The sequence below is a fragment of the Xyrauchen texanus genome, chromosome 30 (genome assembly GCF_025860055.1).
Source record: "Xyrauchen texanus isolate HMW12.3.18 chromosome 30, RBS_HiC_50CHRs, whole genome shotgun sequence".
In the NCBI taxonomy this organism is placed as follows: domain Eukaryota; kingdom Metazoa; phylum Chordata; class Actinopteri; order Cypriniformes; family Catostomidae; genus Xyrauchen; species Xyrauchen texanus.
The window spans coordinates 35,648,735-35,670,075 of NC_068305.1; the positions used below are offsets into that span (position 1 = coordinate 35,648,735).

At 39.7% G+C, this 21,341-nt stretch overlaps 1 protein-coding gene across 4 annotated transcripts in view; it reads left to right on the forward strand.

Annotated features, from left to right (window-relative positions):
- Positions 1-4,173: 4,173 nt before the first annotated feature.
- Positions 4,174-21,341, forward strand: part of LOC127623821 (DNA (cytosine-5)-methyltransferase 3A-like) — a 65,792-nt gene continuing 48,624 nt past the window's right edge. For 3 of the 4 annotated variants that reach the window (XM_052098360.1, XM_052098362.1, XM_052098365.1), the window contains exons 1-2: positions 14,930-15,059; positions 20,922-21,097. In XM_052098360.1, coding sequence (XP_051954320.1) covers positions 20,990-21,097 — 108 coding nt within the window. In that variant the 5' untranslated portion in view covers positions 14,930-15,059; positions 20,922-20,989. Of the gene's footprint in view, positions 4,478-14,929; positions 15,060-20,921; positions 21,098-21,341 lie in introns of those variants that run through there. The other variant, XM_052098361.1, reaches the window with a different exon arrangement.

Below are 21,341 nucleotides of genomic sequence, written 5' to 3' on the forward strand. Positions count from 1 at the left end.
CCCTTTTGAAATGTTTCATTTATTCATTAATTATTTATTTTTATATTTTTAACAGTGGTATTTGTAACAAGACCATAGTAAACAAATGGAAGCATGGATCTTCTTCACTACCATGGTTGGATGTAACATGATTTCTATAAAACAAATATGACATATTTATCAGTTAATAATATTTATAATTACACCCAACTCTGGTGCTCCTATAGTAAATTCAAGGGTGGTGATGAACGATTCTATGCCGAATAAAAATGGTTTCTGCTTCTCGGGACTTGCTTCCCACTGATTCTCGCAAAGAGCTTGAGCTGTAAGAGCTGCTCTGTCCATTGAGCCGTATCCATCTACAGAGCCATATACAGGTGCATTAGCCTGTAGGTTTTGCCTCCGCCTGTGTACTTGATGCTGCGATACTTCAGATTTCAAAATCAGATGAATCACGGTACAAATGCATATCAACCTGTATTATTGAGAATCAACTGATATACTCCAAGTCTAGATACATGTTTTAATGCAGAGGAACTTGACAATATATTTTTGCTTGCGGTTTGGAGCTCCCACCCCTTTTTTGTGACAATAACATCAAAAGGTAGAAGCGTTTACCTCAAGGTCAGCTGCCCTCTCCAAAAATTCTTCCTTTTGACTTTTAGATAAAGATTGTGAATTGATTTTTTTTCAAACAAATTTAACAGACTCACTCATTGATCCTAACCCCAGCCGCTTAAATGTTTGTATCCCCCAGGACAATATGATGAAAATGTTTTTAATTTCTCAAAAGAGTTCAAAGTAATTTTTTTTTTTCTTTTTTTTTCGGGTCTTAAATAAAAAATGCGTGTGTAACCATCTGGAGACAGTCAAAATAATAGAAATTAAATGATTGAATAAATAAATAAAAAACATAAAACAAAGATGACCCCTTTAGACCCTCTGGACTGCGTGTGAAGTTTTAAAGAATATCAGATATTTTGCTATTTTTATCAAAAGGCACATTTTTTTCAGGTAAAATGTAGTAACCCTAAGAAAACATTTATCTAAAATTGTTTATTTATTTATTTTAAAGATATGTAAATATTAGGGCTGTCAATCAATTACATTTTTTAATTGAATTAAGTACATGGTGTCCCGATTAATTAATCACGATTAATCGCATTTAATCGCATATACAAATATTTGCTGAGAAAGCCCCTCATATAACAATAATTCAATATATAATGATGAAATAATGATATATATATATATACATACATACATACATAAATACACACACACACACACTATATATATATATATATATATATATATATATTACTTTGGAATAAATATTTGAAATTAAAACTAACTTGGAAATTAACACAAGATGCTATAGGGAAGTATTTTAATTCTTTATATGTCATGGTTACATTTTGCCGCCCCAAAGCAAGATGCCAAAATCCGCCACTGCTTGCGTCATCTGATATAATGAGAATATAACGAGAAATCAGCAGGGGTGGAAAGAGTACTGAAAAATAATACTCAAGTAAAAGTACTGTGACTTCTTAAAAAATTTCGTTTGAGAAGAGTAAAAGTACCTTTCCTAAAAACTACTCAAGTAAGAGTAAAAGAGTAGCTCATTTAAAAGTACTCAAGAGTACATTTATGCATTTGGCAGATGCTTTTATCCAAAGTGACTTACAGTGCACTTATTACAGGGACAATCCCCCCGGAGCAACCTGGAGTTAAGTGCCTTGCTCAAGGACACAATGATGTTGGCCTTGGGGTTCGAATCAGCAACCTTCTGATTAATAGCCCTGTGCTTTAGCCACTACGCCACCACCACTCCAGTTGAGTACTGAGGACTAAGTTGCGAAAGCTATGCCCCTTTATAATTAAAACTCTATGCTGCGATTTAAAAATGTAGCACACATATCGTAATTTACATTCCCTTTTATGGCTGTTTGCCAGAAAGAATAATAAATATTGGCATTTTATAGGTGTTTTTTGACTGATAACTTTAAAATGCATCACTTATCTATAAAACTGTAAACACTACATGAATCAGATTTTTAAAAATAAATACAAGGGCGACATAATTACAGAAATTAAAAGATTAAAAAGTAAAAAAAATGTCATAGTTTGCTCCATATCCTCAGCTTGAGCATCGCCGTTCCCCTGGAGGGATGGAGGAGGGACGGAGGAGGCGACGGAGCGAGAGCTTTCAGGTCAATAGCACTGTCCGTGCATGGAGCGTTTTGAGGCACATTACCTCGCAGTGTGGGCATTCAGCCTTGACTAGCGCTGCTTCTGCACGGGCGCGGCCTAGACAGAACACACAGCTCTTGTGGCCGTCAGATGTCGACGGTGAATTCCATGAGTGAAGGAGATATATTCTTCTGACTGATGGTGTTATGTTATGTTTTTCATAGCAACTTGGCTTGCCACTCTAGAAAACTCTTCACTTCCATCCCTTTGTTCCTTTCTGTGTTTTAATGCTTGTCAGCAGATGTAGGAGAAGATGAAGAGAGGCTGCTGAACTGCCTTCACATCAGAACTACATTACCCAGAATACATCTGAGCCACTGTTTCCAGACCGCTGTCAACCTATTAGTTGCTTTCTCTTTTTGTGAACATTTAATGAGATTTATTCTCCCCGCCCATTTGTAATGTTTTACTGGGCAAGGGGTGTGTGTGTCTGGCATGTGTTTGCACTGTCTAAGGTGGCTTGTTATGCTTAATCACTTGTTAGTATTAATGAGGAGGCTGTTTATGAGTGTGGAGTTTTTTTTTAACTACTTCCTGTATGGTCAGAGAGGTCTTGCATACAGAATCTTTATGAGAAGACCCATACTGGGAAACACCTTCATTATAGTGCTCTTTCTTTCTCTTTTATCACTCTGTTCATTCATCTTTCCCTTCTGTTTTATTGGTCTACCTTTGATGGCCTTTCTCTGCTCGTTTCAGACACCATCAGTCAAATTAGGCTTTAAGCCGAAGTTAGGCCTGAAATGTTGTACCAGGAATCTTTTACTTTAGAATAGACATTTGATTTACAACATGCATTGGGCAAAATATCCTTCTGTTTATTTCCCAAAAATGTGATATATACACTTGATACAAATTACAGCAGTAAACAAACTGGAAGCAAATGTAACATTTTTATGCATTTGTGAAAATTCTCTTATTGACTTACTTTTTTTGTTCTGCGGATCACAAACGAAGGGGTCCAAATCGTTCAAGTTTTAAAAAAAGGAATTATAATCCATGGGGGCCTGGGTAGCTCAGCGAATATTGACCCTGACCATCCCCTCTGGAGTCGCGAGTTTGAATCCAGGGTGTGCTGAGTGACTCCAGCCAGGTCTCCTAAGCAACCAAATTGGCCCAGTTGCTAGGGAGGGTAGAGTCACATGGGGTAAACTCTTCGTAGTCATGATTAGGGGTTCTCGCTCTCAATGGGGCATCTTCACGGTGTCATGCACAACGAGTCACGTGATAAATGTGCAGATTGACTGTCTCAGATGCGGAGGCAACTCAACTCAGCCACCCGGATTGAAGTGAGTAATCGCGCCACCATGAGGACCTACTAAGTAGTGAGAATTGGGCATTCCAAATTGGGAGAAAAGGGGATAAATTTAAAATAGGCCTAAATAAATTAATCCACTGATTTAATCAATTTCTTTTTAAGCAATACAATAGCTTTGGGTAAGAAAAAGATCCTTATTAAGTCCTTATTAACTATAAATCTTGTATAAAGCCATGCATCAAAGACAAAGGTATGAGAATGTGTACTTAACGTCTTTAATGAGGGATAAATCAATGAAATAAAACTATTGATTTAAAGTGATTATAAGTATAGAAACAATATATTTGAAGTACAGTGCAAAATATTTAGATGTACACAACATATAACTAGTTTTCACCGTGTGACCTTCCTCAAAAAAGCCTTTTTAACAAGTTTTGTTAGAACGAAGATATTATTATTATTATTTAATTTAATTAAAAAACATGTACTTTTTTTTTCAGGTTAAGCCATATGTAATGCAAGCTGTGCTATTTGAGTATCATACTGGTTGAGAAATTTGTAGGCATGATAATTTATTCTTTTCATTTGTTTTTTATTTTTTCTCCTGTAAATGAGTTATTACATTTTCAGGTGCGGGGTCTCCATTCAAACGCTGCAGACGTTCCCACAACGGCCTCCGAATCCATGATCATCCAATCAGAGAGCAGTTCTGGGCTTTGGGCGGGGCTTGGCTTCCTGTGGATTGGTTGAGAAGTGAAATGTTTTGTTGTTTTTCAGTGTTTTTAAAGATTGATTTGTCTTTGAGGTAGAGATCCAGTTTTCTGAGGTATGTGTTGCGGAACTTCTGTACTGACTTTTGGTAACGTTTTAAGCTTTTAAAAAACGTATGTGGCCAAATAAATTTCCAATCTGTTGGGGGGTTGAGTCCTCTCGCGAACTGGACAGAATGGACTGCGGTGGAAACAGAACGTAATGAAAGAGAACGAGGTACGTGAGCGAAGATGAAGAGTGATGAGTTGATTGGCTGGCTGAAGAATGTAGGCGTGTTTTATAAGATGTGGGAGTGGTTATGTTGTTGGGAGATGCAGCTGTTGCGAATGTGTGAAGTCGACTTTCTGAAGGAATGAAATGAAAGGAAAAGGGTTGTATGCTGTACTGCAGAGGCGTTTCCAGCATTGAAGGACATCCAGGGCTTAGCCAAGACAATTTTATTTTCACATTAGCAACCACTTCTCTGTAGTCCAAAGCTGTTGAGAGGGTATTCTTTGAGTTTTGCGCTGGCTGGGCCTGTTTCTACAGTTCCTAAATCTTCCACTTTAGTATATCCTCGACGGTCAGGGTATATTCTGGCAAACCGTTTGCCAATCACGTCTAGCAATCGGCAAAGCAAAATGTGGCACACGCCATTTACCAACAAGCGATGGGTAACTCGCAAAGCACGATGTTTCTTCCCGTTTTCCCAGCACGATACCATAGAACGGCATAAAGAGGGGTGAGAAGTAAGAGGTGGGGCACCAGTTAAAACATTTCAAAGTTAAAGTTCACGCAAACAGGTATTAATAGACACGTTTTAGTCAATAAATATTGATTGTTTATAGCTAAATCCAGTGTTAAAGTAGAACACAAACAATCTGCTGGCTATATTTGGAACATTATAAATCCAAAAAGCTCTGATAAACTATATGATATTTCCATATCTATAAGTAAACCGCGTAATTTAAATGCAGTGGGTGCACTTCTAACTCGACTTAGTCGGTACCATGAGTTTATCAGCATATGAAAACGTTATAAAGAGCATGTATGAAGATGGACACACAGATATGGAAATATCATGTAGTTTATCAGAGCTTGGTATGCAGAGGGGGAATTCAGAGCGAAATTTAAATTACGCGGTTTACTTTATGAACTGCACTAACGTTACGTATTTCCGGTAAAATCTCATTCGGATTTATTTAAACACACACATTAACATACTTCAGAAAGGGTCTTGGGATCCCAGACAAATCAAAGTTTGGTCTGCTCATGCGATCCCAGTGATACCAGCCTTTGCAACTGACACATTCAATCAAATATTCAACTTAAAATATATAGCCTAATAAAATGACGTTTACAACAAACCTGTATTATTAAAACTATATCAACTGTAATGTTCAAAACAAAGTGAAAAATAAAAGTGTCTCCTTTATCTGGTTTACAGGGATATTTAGGCGCAAGTCATCTTGTTTGGAAAATAATCAAGGTTATACATTAGGCTATTTGTTTATCACTCATGGCCCATTAAGATAATACAAATATTTAAAGTAGCCTACATTGTTTTCATGCTTGTGTGCAATTTAAGAAATATAGGCTAACACAATAAATTCAATACCCAGATTAGGAGTGCTTCTGCAAAATTCTAGAAACTCATCATCTTCTCTCAGTTATTTTGACAGCTCCAGGTAATCGCAGCGCCGGGTGTAGCTACTTAAGCCCCCTGAACGAATACGTGGAAGTGACCGTACACTTTGGATTTATAATGTTCCAAATATAGCCAGCAGATTGTTTGTGTTCTACTTTAACACTGGATTTAGCTATAAACAATCAATATTTATTGACTAAAACTCGTCTATTAATACCTGTTTGCGTGAACTTTAACTTTGAAATGTTTTAACTGGTGCCCCACCTCTTACTTCTCACCCCTCTTTATGCCGTTCTATGGTATCGTGCTGGGAAAACGGGACGAAACATCGTGCTTTGCGAGTTACCCATCGCTTGTTGGTAAATGGCGTGTGCCACATTTTGCTTTGCCGATTGCTAGACGTGATTGGCAAACGGTTTGCCAGAATATACCCTGACCCTCGACTAACTCATCCTCCCTGAATCATCTGTGATGCAACAGAACAGATACAGCACATAACTTATTGCAAATCAGCTTCAAACAACTAATTCATCAAGTGCTACATATGTCAAATTGTAGACCAATACCATTGAAGAAAATGTATTGGGAAGAGCAGATCAGTGGGATTGCCCTTAGATCTATCATGATTCTTGAATTTTCTTGTACATTACCATAAAGTCATCACAAATGAGTTATATTATAGTGAGTAAAGTGAGGTAAAAAAAATATTTAATGTAAATAATTTATATTTTTTTACATAAATAGTCAAAATGATGTAGAAGATCCTAAATTAAAGCAATACATGAATTACTTTATTCTAAGTTCATTGACACACCATGGCATCGAACTGTATATCATTCTCAATGTTCATCTGTCATTAGGAGCATTGGGATAAACGATGTTTCACTTTTAACTTTCTCTAAAGTAAAGTGACTGATTAATTGTTACCAGTTTCCATGCCTGATTCTGGCACAGCTGCTGCTGCTGCTGCTCCTCAGTCTGTAGCTCATCTTTGCTACCCTCTACAAAACCAATTAATCAAATCAAAGTGTATATTTACTACAAACTAATATCACAAAACAAGTCACAAATACATTATGTTAATGCTCATTGGTTATCCTTAGAGAAAACACCTAATAAACAAGAAAACGGGACTCGAACCGACTTGTCCGGCCTGAGAGGCGTATGCGCTAACAAGGAGTGTCAGTCGCTAGTGCACCTCTTGAGGTCAGGACAGTGAGGTTTACACACTGCACAGCTATCTACCTGCTGGCTCTCGTTACAAAAGCAGTGTGATTAAACTAGTGTTCCTGGCTACCCACTGACTTCTTTCAGAAAAATCCCCAAAGCCTCATTTGCTTAATGTTTGCTGTCTTTCCTGCTAATTGCCATTAACTCGCCACTAAGTAACTTTAGTTGATGTCAACGACTGTGCAAGCTCCTCCCCTACCTGCTGCATATTCAACAGAGAGGAAGAAACGGAGTCGCCCATAGGCTACCGACAGCAAAGAAACTTATTCTATTGGCTAGATTATTTTTAAGACCTATGTCTATTTTTACAGGCTGTATGCAGTATGTGCAAAGCCAAAGCACAATGAAGTAAGGCAACTTATGATTTCGGGGGTTTACATAGGCTATTGTCAGTCAACTTTTCAAAATACATTCGGGGCTACACTCAAAACATTCGGGGCTGAAGCCCCGGCAAAATCGGCTGACGCCGCGCCTGCTGGACTGTGATTTATTTTCAATTACATTTTTATTTTTTTTATTTTCTGTAACACAGTTAAAAGACGGGCAAGGAGGAGGCGAGAACCGGCTTGTTAATATAAATAATATTTAATGAAAACCAAAACACACAAACATAAACACACATGACGGACATGCCTGTAATTCTCTCTCTCTCGAACCATCGTCACCGGCCGCCTTTATCCCTCACACGCCTCATCAGGCCGAATGGGGACCGGGCGTGCGATATTTCGACCCGGCCCCGCCCCCCTCCGCTCCACACTCCTCCCGGCGTTATCTCAGGCCGGGGTGCCCCCCCCCCCATCCCTGGGGCGGGGTGTATCTCGCGTCCCGCGTGCTCATCCCCGCCTTCCTCTTCCTGGGAGGAGACAGGAGGGGAAGACAACAATAACAACAACAAAACCAGGCGAGGGAAAAGGCCAACACGGTGCGACAGAGAGAGAGGAGAGAGAGAAAAAGCTCACTCACCGGTTCTCTGATGTACCGTCGCGTGGTCCTCGAACACTCCTCCACACTATCTGGTGAACGACAGCCGCTCCAACCCCGGGCGAACCGGAGTCAAACCTTCGACCCCCAGCGGGCAGAACGCCCCTCCGCTTTTCTGGCAGCAGATGGGGACACTCCCCCGCCCCTGGCAGTGGCCCTACCGCTCCGGGCAGTCGGGCGTATCTTCCCTCGTCCCCTCGCGGACGGCAGTCTCCCTCGACCCCTCCGCATCTCTGGGGACGGCGGGGCACTCCTCCGCCCCCGGCAGCAGCTCCCTCGCTCCATGCGGTCGGGGTATCCAGTCCCCACTTGCCCCACGGACGACGGCCGTTCCCCGCATCCGGGCGGTCGGGCTACTCCGTCACCCGGCAGATGGCAGCGGCGCTCCCCAGGGTGGACGGCAGTGTCGAGGACTCCTCCTTCCCGGGCTTCGGCACCAATGTAACACAGTTAAATGATGGGCAAGGAGGAGGCGAGAACCGGCTTGTCAATATAAATAATATTGAATGAAAAACAAAACACACAAACATAAACACACATGACGGACTTGCCCGTAATTCTCTCTCTCGAACTATCGTCACCGGCCGCCTTTATCCCTCGCGCACCTCATCAGGCCGATTGGGGACCGGGCACGCAATATTCCGACCCGGCCCCGCCCCCCTCCGCTCCACATTTTCATTTGCAGCTTTTTACTTGCAGCTGTACACTCAGGAGATATTTGGTCCTACACAAGTTGGTGGTATTTCGAAGAATCAGTCTAAAAATAAATTATGTCAGATCTGAATGATTTAGTTTTAAAGTTTTGATCAGGTGAATTATGTACTGTGCTCCATACTGGAGCATTTTACCTATAATGAATTTTGTAGATTTTACTAGAAGCACGTTATGTACCTCTCATACTTCCTATGAACCTATATTTCTTGCCCACAAATATTTATACACACGTCTGACCTGCTGTGTATAATTCTGGGGGCTCTATGCACATGTTGACTTGTGACTGTGGCTGTGTGCAAGGTGAGAATGTGAGAAATCATTATTTTAATGCTTTCTTTTCCATTGAAGGACTGTGGGATTTTAACATTTTAATATACACTCACCTAAAGGATTATTAGGAACACCATACTAATACTGTGTTTGACCCTCTTTCGCCTTCAGAACTGCCTTAATTCTACGTGGCATTGATTCAACAAGGTGCTGAAAGCATTCTTTAGAAATGCTGGCCCATATTGATAGGATAGCATCTTGCAGTTGATGGAGATTTGTGGGATGCACATCCAGGGCACGAAGCTCCCGTTCCACCACATCCCAAAGATGCTCTATTGGGTTGAGATCTGGTGACTGTGGGGGCCATTTTAGTACAGTGAACTCATTGTCATGTTCAAGAAACCAATTTGAAATGATTCGAGCTTTGTGACATGGTGCATTATCCTGCTGGAAGTAGCCATCAGAGGATGGGTACATGGTGGCCATAAAGGGATGGACATGGTCAGAAACAATGCTCAGGTAGGCCGTGGCATTTAAACGATGCCCAATTGGCACTAAGGGGCCTAAAGTGTGCCAAGAAAACATCCCCCACACCATTACACCACCACCACCAGCCTGCACAGTGGTAACAAGGCATGATGGATCCATGTTCTCATTCTGTTTACGCCAAATTCTGACTCTACCATCTGAATGTCTCAACAGAAATCGAGACTCATCAGACCAGGCAACATTTTTCGAGTCTTCAACTGTCCAATTTTGGTGAGCTCTTGCAAATTGTAGCCTCTTTTTCCTATTTGTAGTGGAGATGAGTGGTACCCGGTGGGGTCTTCTGCTGTTGTAGCCCATCCGCCTCAAGGTTGTGTGTGTTGTGGCTTCACAAATGCTTTGCTGCATACCTCGGTTGTAACGACTGGTTATTTCAGGCAAAGTTGCTCTTCTATCAGCTTGAATCAGTCAGCCCATTCTCCTCTGACCTCTAGCATCAACAAGGCATTTTCGCCCACAGGACTGCCGCATACTGGATGTTTTTCCCTTTTCACACCATTCTTTGTAAACCCTAGAAATGGTTGTGCGTGAAAATCCCAGTGACTGAGCAGATTGTGAAATACTCAGACCAGCCCGTCTGGCACCAACAACCATGCCACGCTCAAAATTGCTTAAATCACCTTTCTTTCCCATTCTGACATTCAGTTTGGAGTTCAGGAGATTTTCTTGACCAGGACCACACCCCTAAATGCATTGAAGCAACTGCCATGTGATTGGTTGATTAGATAATTGCATTAATGAGAAATTGAACAGGTGTTCCTAATAATCCTTAAGGTGAGTGTACATTTCTGCTGAAATAAATTTTCATCTTAAATACCTGCCAAAATAACTTGTTGAATTGCAAGTTTGTTTTGAAGTCTTCAGTCTTGCCATTTGCTCTCTAAATATTGTCTTTTTTGCCAAATTCATTCATAGACCACGCTCGTTTCACCTCACTTTAACCCAGATTTGTGCTTTTTTGTGAAGCAGAGAATTTTTTTGGTAATCAATATTATGCCACAAATGCTGTCGATTGAGCTTAACTTTTATTGAACCCGGAATATTCCTTTAAGCTGTCAGATCAGTTGTTATCTTAATGGGTAAATGTTTTCCTCCAGGCCCTTACCTTTCCAAAATCATCTAGTTAAATGCTCTCTAAAAAGACTGGACACATCAAAATGAATTCAAATGCTGGTTGATGGAGTGGTTTAAAAGCAGTAATTCATATATAAAGGAAAGGGTATCCATCTTTTTCCTCAACATGAAGTGTTCGATGATTCATAATGGAAGCCTGTTTTTCTTTTCCGGTCTCCAGAGTTTTCACTCGCATCGGCATATGATTTACATTTACATTTATGCATTTGGCAGACGCTTTTATCCAAAGCGACTTACAGCGCACTTACAGGGACAATCCCCCCCGGAGCAACCTGGAGTTAAGTGTCTTGCTCAAGGACACAATGGTGGTGGCTGTGGGGATCGAACCAGCAACCTTCTGATTAACAACTATGTGCTTTAGCCCACTACACCACCATCACTCACCATTTAACAGATAGTGTGATTTTTTTAGCATAGTAAACTTAAAGTAAATAAATTAAGTGTTACAGGTACATTAAAAAAGTATTTTGATTACTGAAGAGATTACTTTGTATTTTATTAAAATTTAATTTTTAGTCCTTTCAGATGGAAAACTTTATACATATAGCTGGTGCGATCCAAATTTGAACAGCGGTGAAACACTTTCTTATGATGTGTTCGTCAGACAAGGTGATGTTTTTCCAATCGTCTACCGTCCAGTTTTGGTGAGCCTGTGCCCACTGCAGCCTCAGTTTCCTGTTCTTAGCTGACAGTAGTTGTACCCGAAGGGATCTTCTGCTGCTGTAGCCCATCCATCTCAATGTTCAATGTGTTGTATGCTCAGAAATGCTTTTCTGCATAGCACTGTTGTAATACGTGGTTATTTGGGTTATTATCTCCTTCCTGTCAGCTTGGACCAGCCTGGCCATTCTTCTCTGACCGCTGTCATGATCAAGCCATTTTCGTCCACAGAACTGCCACACACTGGGTGTTTTGTTTTTCCCACCATTCTGAGTAGACTCTAGAGGCTGTTGTGTGTGAAAATACCAGGAGATCAGCAGTTGCAAAAATACACAAACCAGCCCGTCTGGCACCAACAATCATGCCATGGTCGAAATCAGTAAGATCACATTTTTCTCCATTCTGATGGATGATGTAAACATTAACTGAAGCTTCTGACCTGTACTGCATTATTTTATACATTGCACTGCTGCCACACGATTGGCTGATTAGATGATCGCATGGACAAGTAGGTGTACAGGTGTACCTAATAAAGTGGTCGGTGTGTGTAGTTTTTAAGCACTTTGTTTCAAGCACTTAGCCTTTCAAAGTACACTTTTTTGACCACGAGCCCAACGGACACATTCAAAGCATGCGCACTGTGACTTCTTTGTACTTTGTATAGAAAAACTGGGCCGATTGAGTGCCAGTGTTGCCAGATCTCCCAAAAGAAACAAGTGCAAACGAAGCAACTTGGCCTGCCAAAACAAGTGAAAATAAGCTACCTCAATTTGAGCTGCATAGAAAGCATAGCAATTATAGTATACATTAAAGTAATGTCTTTTCAATAAGTATATCCTTAATATTTAAATATATCCCAGCTGTGTTTGGTTGTGGGTCCCACTTTATTGTGCTCTGGGAGCTAAGTGCCAGCAAGCCCAAAAGAACGTGACTAGACTTTTTCATTGTGGCACCATCTTTGATTTTTAACAGGAATGAAAACGAGGCTGTGATGGTTGCCGTCTCTTTAATGGTACCCATGGTATAAAGCCATATAAAGCTCCTAGATCCCATCTGATTTTCATTTTTTTACCCTTTGAATGTTCTTGGCAAGATATTTTTTCAATGTTTTGTCCACAAAACGATCCACAAACACTTTAAACTGCAGTACAGCCCACTGAAGAGATGATAAATCTGTACTGTACAGCCTCATTGTTGTTCCCATCAAAAATCAAAGATGGCACTGCTGTGACTTCCCATATTCAAAAGTGACTTTGCAGAGTGTAGAAAGGACGAGACAGGGGGCAGTGATGCAGTCCAGTAAGGCTCTTTATTTATTTGCCTTTTGATGTCTGTGCAGTCCTCTCCAATTTAATCAACATGTAACACAAACATCTTCAACAGCAGCTACACACACTCTTCAGCTTCACTGCAGCTACACACACTCTTCAGCTTCACAGCAGCTACACACACTTCAGCTTCACAACAATAGTATACAAGACATGCTGGTCACTCGTGTCATTCTCTCTCCCCATCTGGCGGTTGTGTGGCTGTTTATATGCCGCTCTCCCCATGCTTACTGGAATTAGAGACAGGTGTTAGACATAATTTAGCTCAGGTGCAAGCACCCTTACCGCTTTCTCTCCAGACAGGCACTTGACACACACCCACACTGCCACAAAGAGAAAACCAGATATGGCCAGTTCTGGCACAGTGGCAGTGCGAGCAGGCATGATGCGAAGTACATTTTAGTGAGAGCATCATGAACAGATGTGTAGGCTGGGGAAAATGTCTTCTGTCACTGTCTGTCTTGCTATCTTAAAGGTATATATTAAAATCAAGGTTTGGCCCTTTGCAGAGTTTATACTTCATTACTAAAAAAGTACTTTGATGGTAACATGGTACTTTGAGATTTATGGGATGTTACTAAATGATTACCATGGTATTTACAAGGTCTTCCAGATTACTTTCAGCAAGACATAACAGGCTGTTTTGGGCAATGTTGAGGACTTTTTGGATCAGTGGCCGTATTACAGAAATATCCAAACTCTATAATACCATCCTATCTATTAAGTGAACATGCTGGTTTCATTTAAACATTCAGAATTTGACAGATCTTAAGACTGAAGATAGGAAGTTTCGGTAATATGGCCCCAAGGGAGTATTTCAGACAGGTGAATGTCAGTTCACTTCTCAGGAAGACTCGCAGACTTAAGATGACATTTATTTGATGAATATAAAACAGAAATGTAATGTGTCTCTTTAGTGTAAGCCCGTCTGGCGGTCCGAAGAGTTGTACTCAGAACCGTCATATCCTGCCAGAGATAGGAGGCATTGGCGAGGAGCCTACCCCTGTGCAGGACGGGACTCAACTGGTGGTGCTAGGGTGGTGGAGGTTGCCATGTTAGCACACTGAAACAACAATGTGATATTGTCAGCAGACTTATAAAGCAATGGCTTACATGTGATTGGCTAGGAGTTACCCAGCTAATGGTGCGATGATGCACAGCTGCTAGTATTCCCGCTAGAATTACGCTGTGCTTACATTTCTAAAACTCTTTTGCATTATCAGTTTGACTCAATGCCACATGAGAGAAATTTGGATTTCAATTAAAAGTTTGTTGTTTCAATATTCACAAAGTGTCCTAACAAAAAATTACCATGCATTTGTTAGCCTATTATGTCTGCATAACCTGTTTTACTTACCATTTTAATGTTAATTAGGGAAGCGTTAAAAACGTTTCCTCTGTAAATAGGCTAAATGTTGTCTTAGTATTTAAACTACCGACCTTTACCGACTTTTGATGTACTAAAGCTTTATTGAGATCAAGATTCAAGCAAACACAGAACGTTCTCCTAATATTAGCATTTAGTTTCTGTTTGGTTATTTATTTATTTGTTTTGAGCCTTCTCTTTAGGTTTTGTTATTCATAAACTTACATTCAGGGAACCAAATATAATTAGTTGGGCGAAGTGTTTATATAAGGATAATTAGACAAACCAAATACGCTTAATCATGAGTCGTCATAGTAATTTGTACGAGATGTCTAATTCGTATGAAATTGTGCAAATTGTAGACGAGCAAATCCGCGGATGTGTAATGCGGAAGTGAAAGTTTCGAGTGTCAGACGTTGTGTACATGCATCTTAATTGTATGCCCTTACCCAAACCTCATATCTAAATCTAACCATAGTGTCCCAAAGCATGATTTGAAGTGAAAAGAGAAGCCCTATGTTATGTAAGACGTAATAATGTAATAAAGAGAGTCCCCTGATTAGCTGTTGTAAAACTAGGAATTCCTATGACCCAACTTATACAATTTGGCCAACTTGAATCCGTACAATTTCGATTTTTCAACACACGGCTTAATCTGAAAGCAAAACAATGTGTTCGAGATCTGTTATTTCGCGTATTTTCACAAGTGTTCGCGGTTAGTGTGTTTGGTCAACTGTGACGTCACTCCAAACCTAAACCAACGGTGTTTAGGACCCCGCACACTTCTTCGTGCTGACGGGCCTCTGCGGCGATAGAGAGCCCGAGACGACGGAGCCGAGCAGGCCGGTTCCGGGGAGGGTCAAGACGGGGAGAGACGCGGAGGGAAGACTGGCAGTGCGCGACCACCGGAGGGTTCAGGCCCGGGGCTCCATGGCGAAACGGGTAAATGACACAAATATACACACACGCACACACACACCGAGCTTCTGTCTGACATGTTCGTGACATCAGCTAATGAAGATGAGAATAATGAATACGGATTTGCGCAGATGTGCGTTTTAAAGTACTAAGTTTTTCCTTCTGTTTGCATGGATGAGTTCATATGACATGTTAATTCAGTTACATACGCATTAGTGAAATGAATTGATCGAGCTGAACTCAGTGGCCTATCAGCCGGCTTTGGACATGACCATCAGGATTAATATGTGTATCCCTGCATCTGTCCATCTGTTCGTTTTAAGTGAAAAATTAAGCTTAAAAATGACATTTATTTCCTTTATTCTACCAGAAGGCGACAGTTCTCTATTTGATCTCGAGTTGTAGATTCTGTGCGGCCTCTTTAGTGATTAAATGTCTTCTATTTATGTTATTATATAGTATGTGTCTAGTTACAAATATTTTAATGGAAGATATTTGATTTGTAGTTTAGGAATTTAGTTCTGATGGTCTGTTTGTGGTGCACATTGTTAGTGTTAGTTGTAACTGGAAGGCTCTTTTCTGACCTATATTGGTTTATTAGGCTTGTCATCTCTAAATTCTGCTACAGTCTGCAGTGTATAACTCATTGATTATAATGCTATACCTGTTTTGGGAATTAATGTGGTTTCTCATGAAAGTCTATCCACTCTAAACAAACATTTGTTTATTTAGCGGGTCATGAAAATCACATACAAATACACACCTGTCTCAGGTGTCTTGAGTTTCTGTGTTCCCTGTTTTGATCACGTGTTCATGTCCGTGTTTTCCACATTTATTGTTTACGGTTTCATTTATTACACGGATTCTCTGGCCATTTAAGGTCATTCTCTGACTTAAATCTCCCTATTGTCTGCTGTAGTGGTGTGAAAAAGTGATGATAAGGCTAGGTTTTATTTTATTTCTTGTTCATTATGTCAGTTACATCAAATCTACCAGAGGCGCAAGAAATCATAAACTTAATTCGCATAATAACCTTAATCTTTCAAGTATCCAGATAGCACACAAATATCTCTGAGATGACTGTTTTAGGTCTTTTCATCTGGAACGCTTCACAATTTAATTAACATCTGCTAAACATCTTAAAAAGTTTGGATTCACAATCTAAATCATTAACATCTCAAAGACATCTGCTGAATGTCTTATTGACATCCAAGATATTATTATTGACATAAGTCTTATAGACATATTGTAGATATGTCTATAAGATTAAAAAAAAAAACGTCTTCCAGATGTAAACACACATCAAATAGACATCTTGTTGTACTTGAAAATGTTTTACCTAATTATACTAACATTTAATCGTTGAAAACATTCCCTGTCTGAGGTCAGTTAGGATCACTACTTAATTTTAAGAATGTGAAATGTCAGAATAATAGAAGAGAGAATGATTTATTTCAGCTTTTGATTATTTCATCACATTCCCAGTGGGTCAGAAGTTTAATTACAAATCAAATCAAATCAAATCACTTTATTGTCACACTACCATGTACACAAGTGCAACAGTAGGTGAAATTCTTGTGTGCAGTTCCGAGCAACATAGCAGTCATGACAGTGACGAGACATATACCAATTACAATAAACAACATACTTACACAACACAATTTACAAATCAAATGTACACATACTTACACAACACAATAATTATATACAATACACACAATATAGAATACAATATAGAATACACAATATGCAATACAATAAGTAAGGAGTATATGAAATATATATATATATATATATATATATATATATATATATATATATATATATGAAGTAGTATATTGAGGAGAATATGTTGACAGTCCAGTGTGAGATTACAGTTGAATAAAGTGCAGTGCTAATTATTGATCCTGAGAGATCAAGTGTTCAACAGTCTGATTTCTTGGGGGAAAAAGCTATCATGTAGTCGGCTGGTGCGGGTCCTGATGCTGCGATACCGCCTGCCTGATGGTAGCAGTGAGAACAGCCCATGACTCGGGTGACTGGAGTCTCTGATGATCCTCCGAGCTTTTTTCACACACCGCCTAGTGTATATGTCCTGGAGGGAGGGAAGCTCACCTCCGATGATGTTCCTGGCAGTTCGCACCACCCTTTGCAGGGCTTTGCAGTTGTGCGCGGTGCTATTGCCATACCAGGCGGTGATGCAGCCAGTCAGGATGCTCTCTACAGTGCTGGTGTAGAACCGTGTGAGGATGTGTTGGTTCATTCCAAACTTCCTCAGCCGTCTTCAGGAAGAAGAGGCGCTGGTGAGCCTTTGTTAGTATTTGGTAGCATTGCCTTTAAATTGTTTAACTTGGGTCAAATGTTTTGGGAAGCCTTCCACAAGCTTCTTACAATAAGTTGCTGGAATTTTGGCCCATTCCTCCAGACAGAACTGGTGTAACTGAGTCAGGTTTGTAAGTCTCCTTGCTCGCACATGCTTTTTCAATTCTGTCCACAAAATTTCTATCGGATTGAGGTCAGGGCTTTGTGATGGCCACTCCAATACCTCAACTTTGTTGTCATTAAGCCATTTTTCCACAACTTTGGAGGTATGCTTGGGGTCATTGTCCATTTGGAAGACCCTTTTGCGATGAGCTTTAAATTCATGGTTGATGTCTTGAGATGTTGCTTCAATAATATCCACATAATTTTCTTTCCTTATGATGCCATCTATTTTGTAGAGTGCACCAGTCCCTCCTGCAGCAAAGCATCCCCACAACATGATGCTGCCACCCCCATGCTTCACAGTTGGGATGGTGTCCTTCAGCTTGCAAGCCTCACCCTTTATCCTCCAAACATTACGATGGTCATTATGGCCAAAAAGTTAGATTTTTGTTTCATCAGACCAGAGGAAATGTCTAAAAAAAAGTAAGATCTTTGTCCCCATGTGCTCTTACAAACTGTAGTCTGGCTTTTTTATGGCGGTTTTGGATCAGTGGCTTCTTCCTTGCTGAGCAGCCTTTCAGGTTATGTTGATAAAGGACTCATTTTACATAATGAGATATAGATATAGATACTTGTCTACCTGCTTCCTCCAGCATATTCACAAGGTCCTTTGCTCTTGCTCTGGGATTGATTTGGACTTTAGGCACCAAACTACGTTCATCTCTAGGAGACAGAATGCGTCTCCTTCCTTAGCAGTGGAGGTTCACTTGTGGAGGTTCACAATTGTTTTTTCTTTGATGATTTATTTTGATTTTCCCATGATATCAAGCAAAGAGGCACTGAGTTTGAAGGTAGGCCTTAAAATACATCCACACGTACACCTCCAAATGACTCCAATTAGCCAATTAAACTATCAGAAGCTAATTTGCGAATTGTCTAAATTATTGACATAATTGTCTGGAATTTTCCAAGCTGCTTAAAGGCACAGTTAACTTTGTGACTGTAGACATCTGACCCACTGGAATTGTGATATAATCAATTAAAAGTGAAACAACCTGTCTGTAAACAATTGTTGGAAAAATGACTCATGTCATGCACAAAGTAGATGTCCTAAATGACTTGCCAAAACTATAGTTTGCTAATATGAAATCTATGGAGCTGTTCAAAAATGAGTTTTAATGACTTCAACCTAAGTGCATGTAAACTTCTGTGTTGAACTATATTTGATGTGTGTGTTTACATTTGGATGACAATTTTTTGTTGTTGTTTGCTCATCCACAATACGTCAATAAGACGTTTTTCAATAAGAATGTCTCAGATGTCAATAAGACATTCAGCTGAGACGTTTATGATTTAGATTGTTGTCAAGTCATTTTTATTTGTATAGCGCTTTTCACAAAACACATCGTTTCAAAGCAGCTTTACAAAAAATCATGCATTAACAGAAAATGAAATTGTAATATCTATAAAGTCTTAGTTATCATTGTGTAGTTTGAATGAATATGATTGCAAATTGTGTATTAAAATAGATAATTAAATAATTATATAATAATTGCATTTAGAACCCCAGTGAGCAAGCTTGTTGGTTAATGGAGAATAACCTTGGGAGAAACCAGGCTCTCTCTGGGGGCCAGTTACCCTTTCGCTAAATAGCATGAATATAATGCCAATATGAGTTATTTGTGTGCAAAGTTGTAAACAAAGTAAGTGTTAAGTGTCAGTGTTTAAACAAAGATTTTGTATGAACTGTAAGATTAATGACTAATGTCTTTGAAATCCATCCTGGATTAACTGCAGCAGTTCACATAGATGCATTGTCCTTTGTTAATTGACTGATGAAGGCTTTTATTGGCAGTTCATTGATTGTCTATGTATTCCATTATAAGAGTGTTGTCCATCATTAGACCAAGGTGATGCAGGCAGAGATCAGTGAGGTGAATCGCAGTTCAACTGTCTGCCATTTCAGTGAGGTGTGGTCTATATTAATCCAAGGTTCAGGCAGTGGCATATGAAGTATCCGATGTCTTATGGTTGGAGTTGGCATCAGTTCATCCTCTGAAGTCCATTGTAATAGACTGAAGTGATGTCTGGCTGGCACCGGCTGCATTTAGTCATCATCACTCGGTGACACATAGCGGTGGAGTCCGACACCAAGCAGGAACAGTGCTGGATATGAATCCTGAGGTTGAGACATGGAAACAAATTTAATATTAGCGTAGATGCCAATCCATTTATTGCAGAGTTATAGATTATGATCAATGTTTCTGGTTCCTAACTAAAGCAGTCTAATTGTGAGTTGATGGATAAATTAGGTGTATGCCTGGCTGAATACATGAGTCTTTAGTAAATCTGATTTTTTTAAGATGTTTAGCAGATGCTAATTGTGATGCTTTCCAGATTAAAAGAGCCAAAACATCTCAGGGTATGTCTACATTAATCCGGATACATTTGAAATGGCGTTTTCATTTCAAAACGCTCTCCGTCCATACTAGCGTTTCAGGCGTTTTCCAAAAGTTGCTTGTCCACACTAAAAGGTATGAAAGCGCATCAATCATGTTACTGCGCATGCGGAAAATCCCTGTTGCATGTACGGTCTGAAACGCAATTGTCCTCGTGTTCCGTCACAGGACACCAATTCCAAGTAAGCTTCCCTTCGCTTTGAAGGAATACAATGTGATGGTTGTACAAAGCAATATTTATTTATGTAACAACAACACTATCATAGTGAGTATCAAGTACAACAGCGCTGCTATAACATGGGCCACCATCTTGATTGTTTTGGTTGGTTAGATCACATGACTGCATCACATGACAACAAATACATCATAATTTTCAGATATATACGTACGTTTTCACAGTCCACACTACAACGTGAAAACGGCATTCACTTTGGAGTGCTTTTTCAAAAAGCAAGGCATATGCTTAAATGTTTGAAATTAGATTTGTAGGCAAAAATATAATTGTGCCAACATATTAATTTATTTCATTACAAAACGAAAATGTTATAAAAAAATAAAACTTTTTGAAATGGATGACTTGGACCAAATAATTAAGAAAAGCAGCGAATAAGTGCCCAACATAGAAGGGAACTCCTTCAATACTGTTTTAAAAGCATCCCAGGATGATACCTCAAGAAGTTGAAGCGTCACAGAGTTAACGCGTCTCGTGATGTGTCCGCGTGAAAGCGCAGAAAGAGAAACTGGCAGAGATTCAGACGGCCACCTTGTTACAGACTTCCACATTAAACCTCAAACTGACTGCTGTTTTTGCACTGCTGGACACAAATCATGTCCTTTTCACTGATATCATGAGACGTTATTTCTATATTTGTTTAATTAGACACATTAAATAATTAGGAGAAACATTATAGCTACTTTCCAAACGTGCTGCTGATGTGAGATGTGTCGGTTTTCAGAAGAAGAAAGTCTATAAACTAATGAATTGTTTTGTTTGGTTCCACAGGGAGAAGAAGGATTTGATGGTCTGAAGGAGGATCAGTTTCATCGCCACACAAGTCCCTCAACATTTTAATGTCTTTTTCATTTGTGTTGATTTTAAATGCATCAGTCAAGCCTTTAGTGTGTTTTTATTTAATCATGCCTCTCGATCTGGACTGTGACGCTGCGGCGAAAGAAATGGTAAGAGTGACAATTCACCGTGATAGGACACTTACATCACCCAGACGTCTATTTGATGTGTGTGTTTACATCTGGAAGACTTGTTTATACGTTGTTAGATCATCTGCAGTACGTCTATAAGATGTTTCCTCTCGTAGGCCAAGAAGACCTTTAGCAGATGTCTTTGAGAATTTTTATTTGCAAATCGGATCTTTTTAAGATGTTTAGCAGACGTTAATTACTCTGAAAGCATGCATACATCACC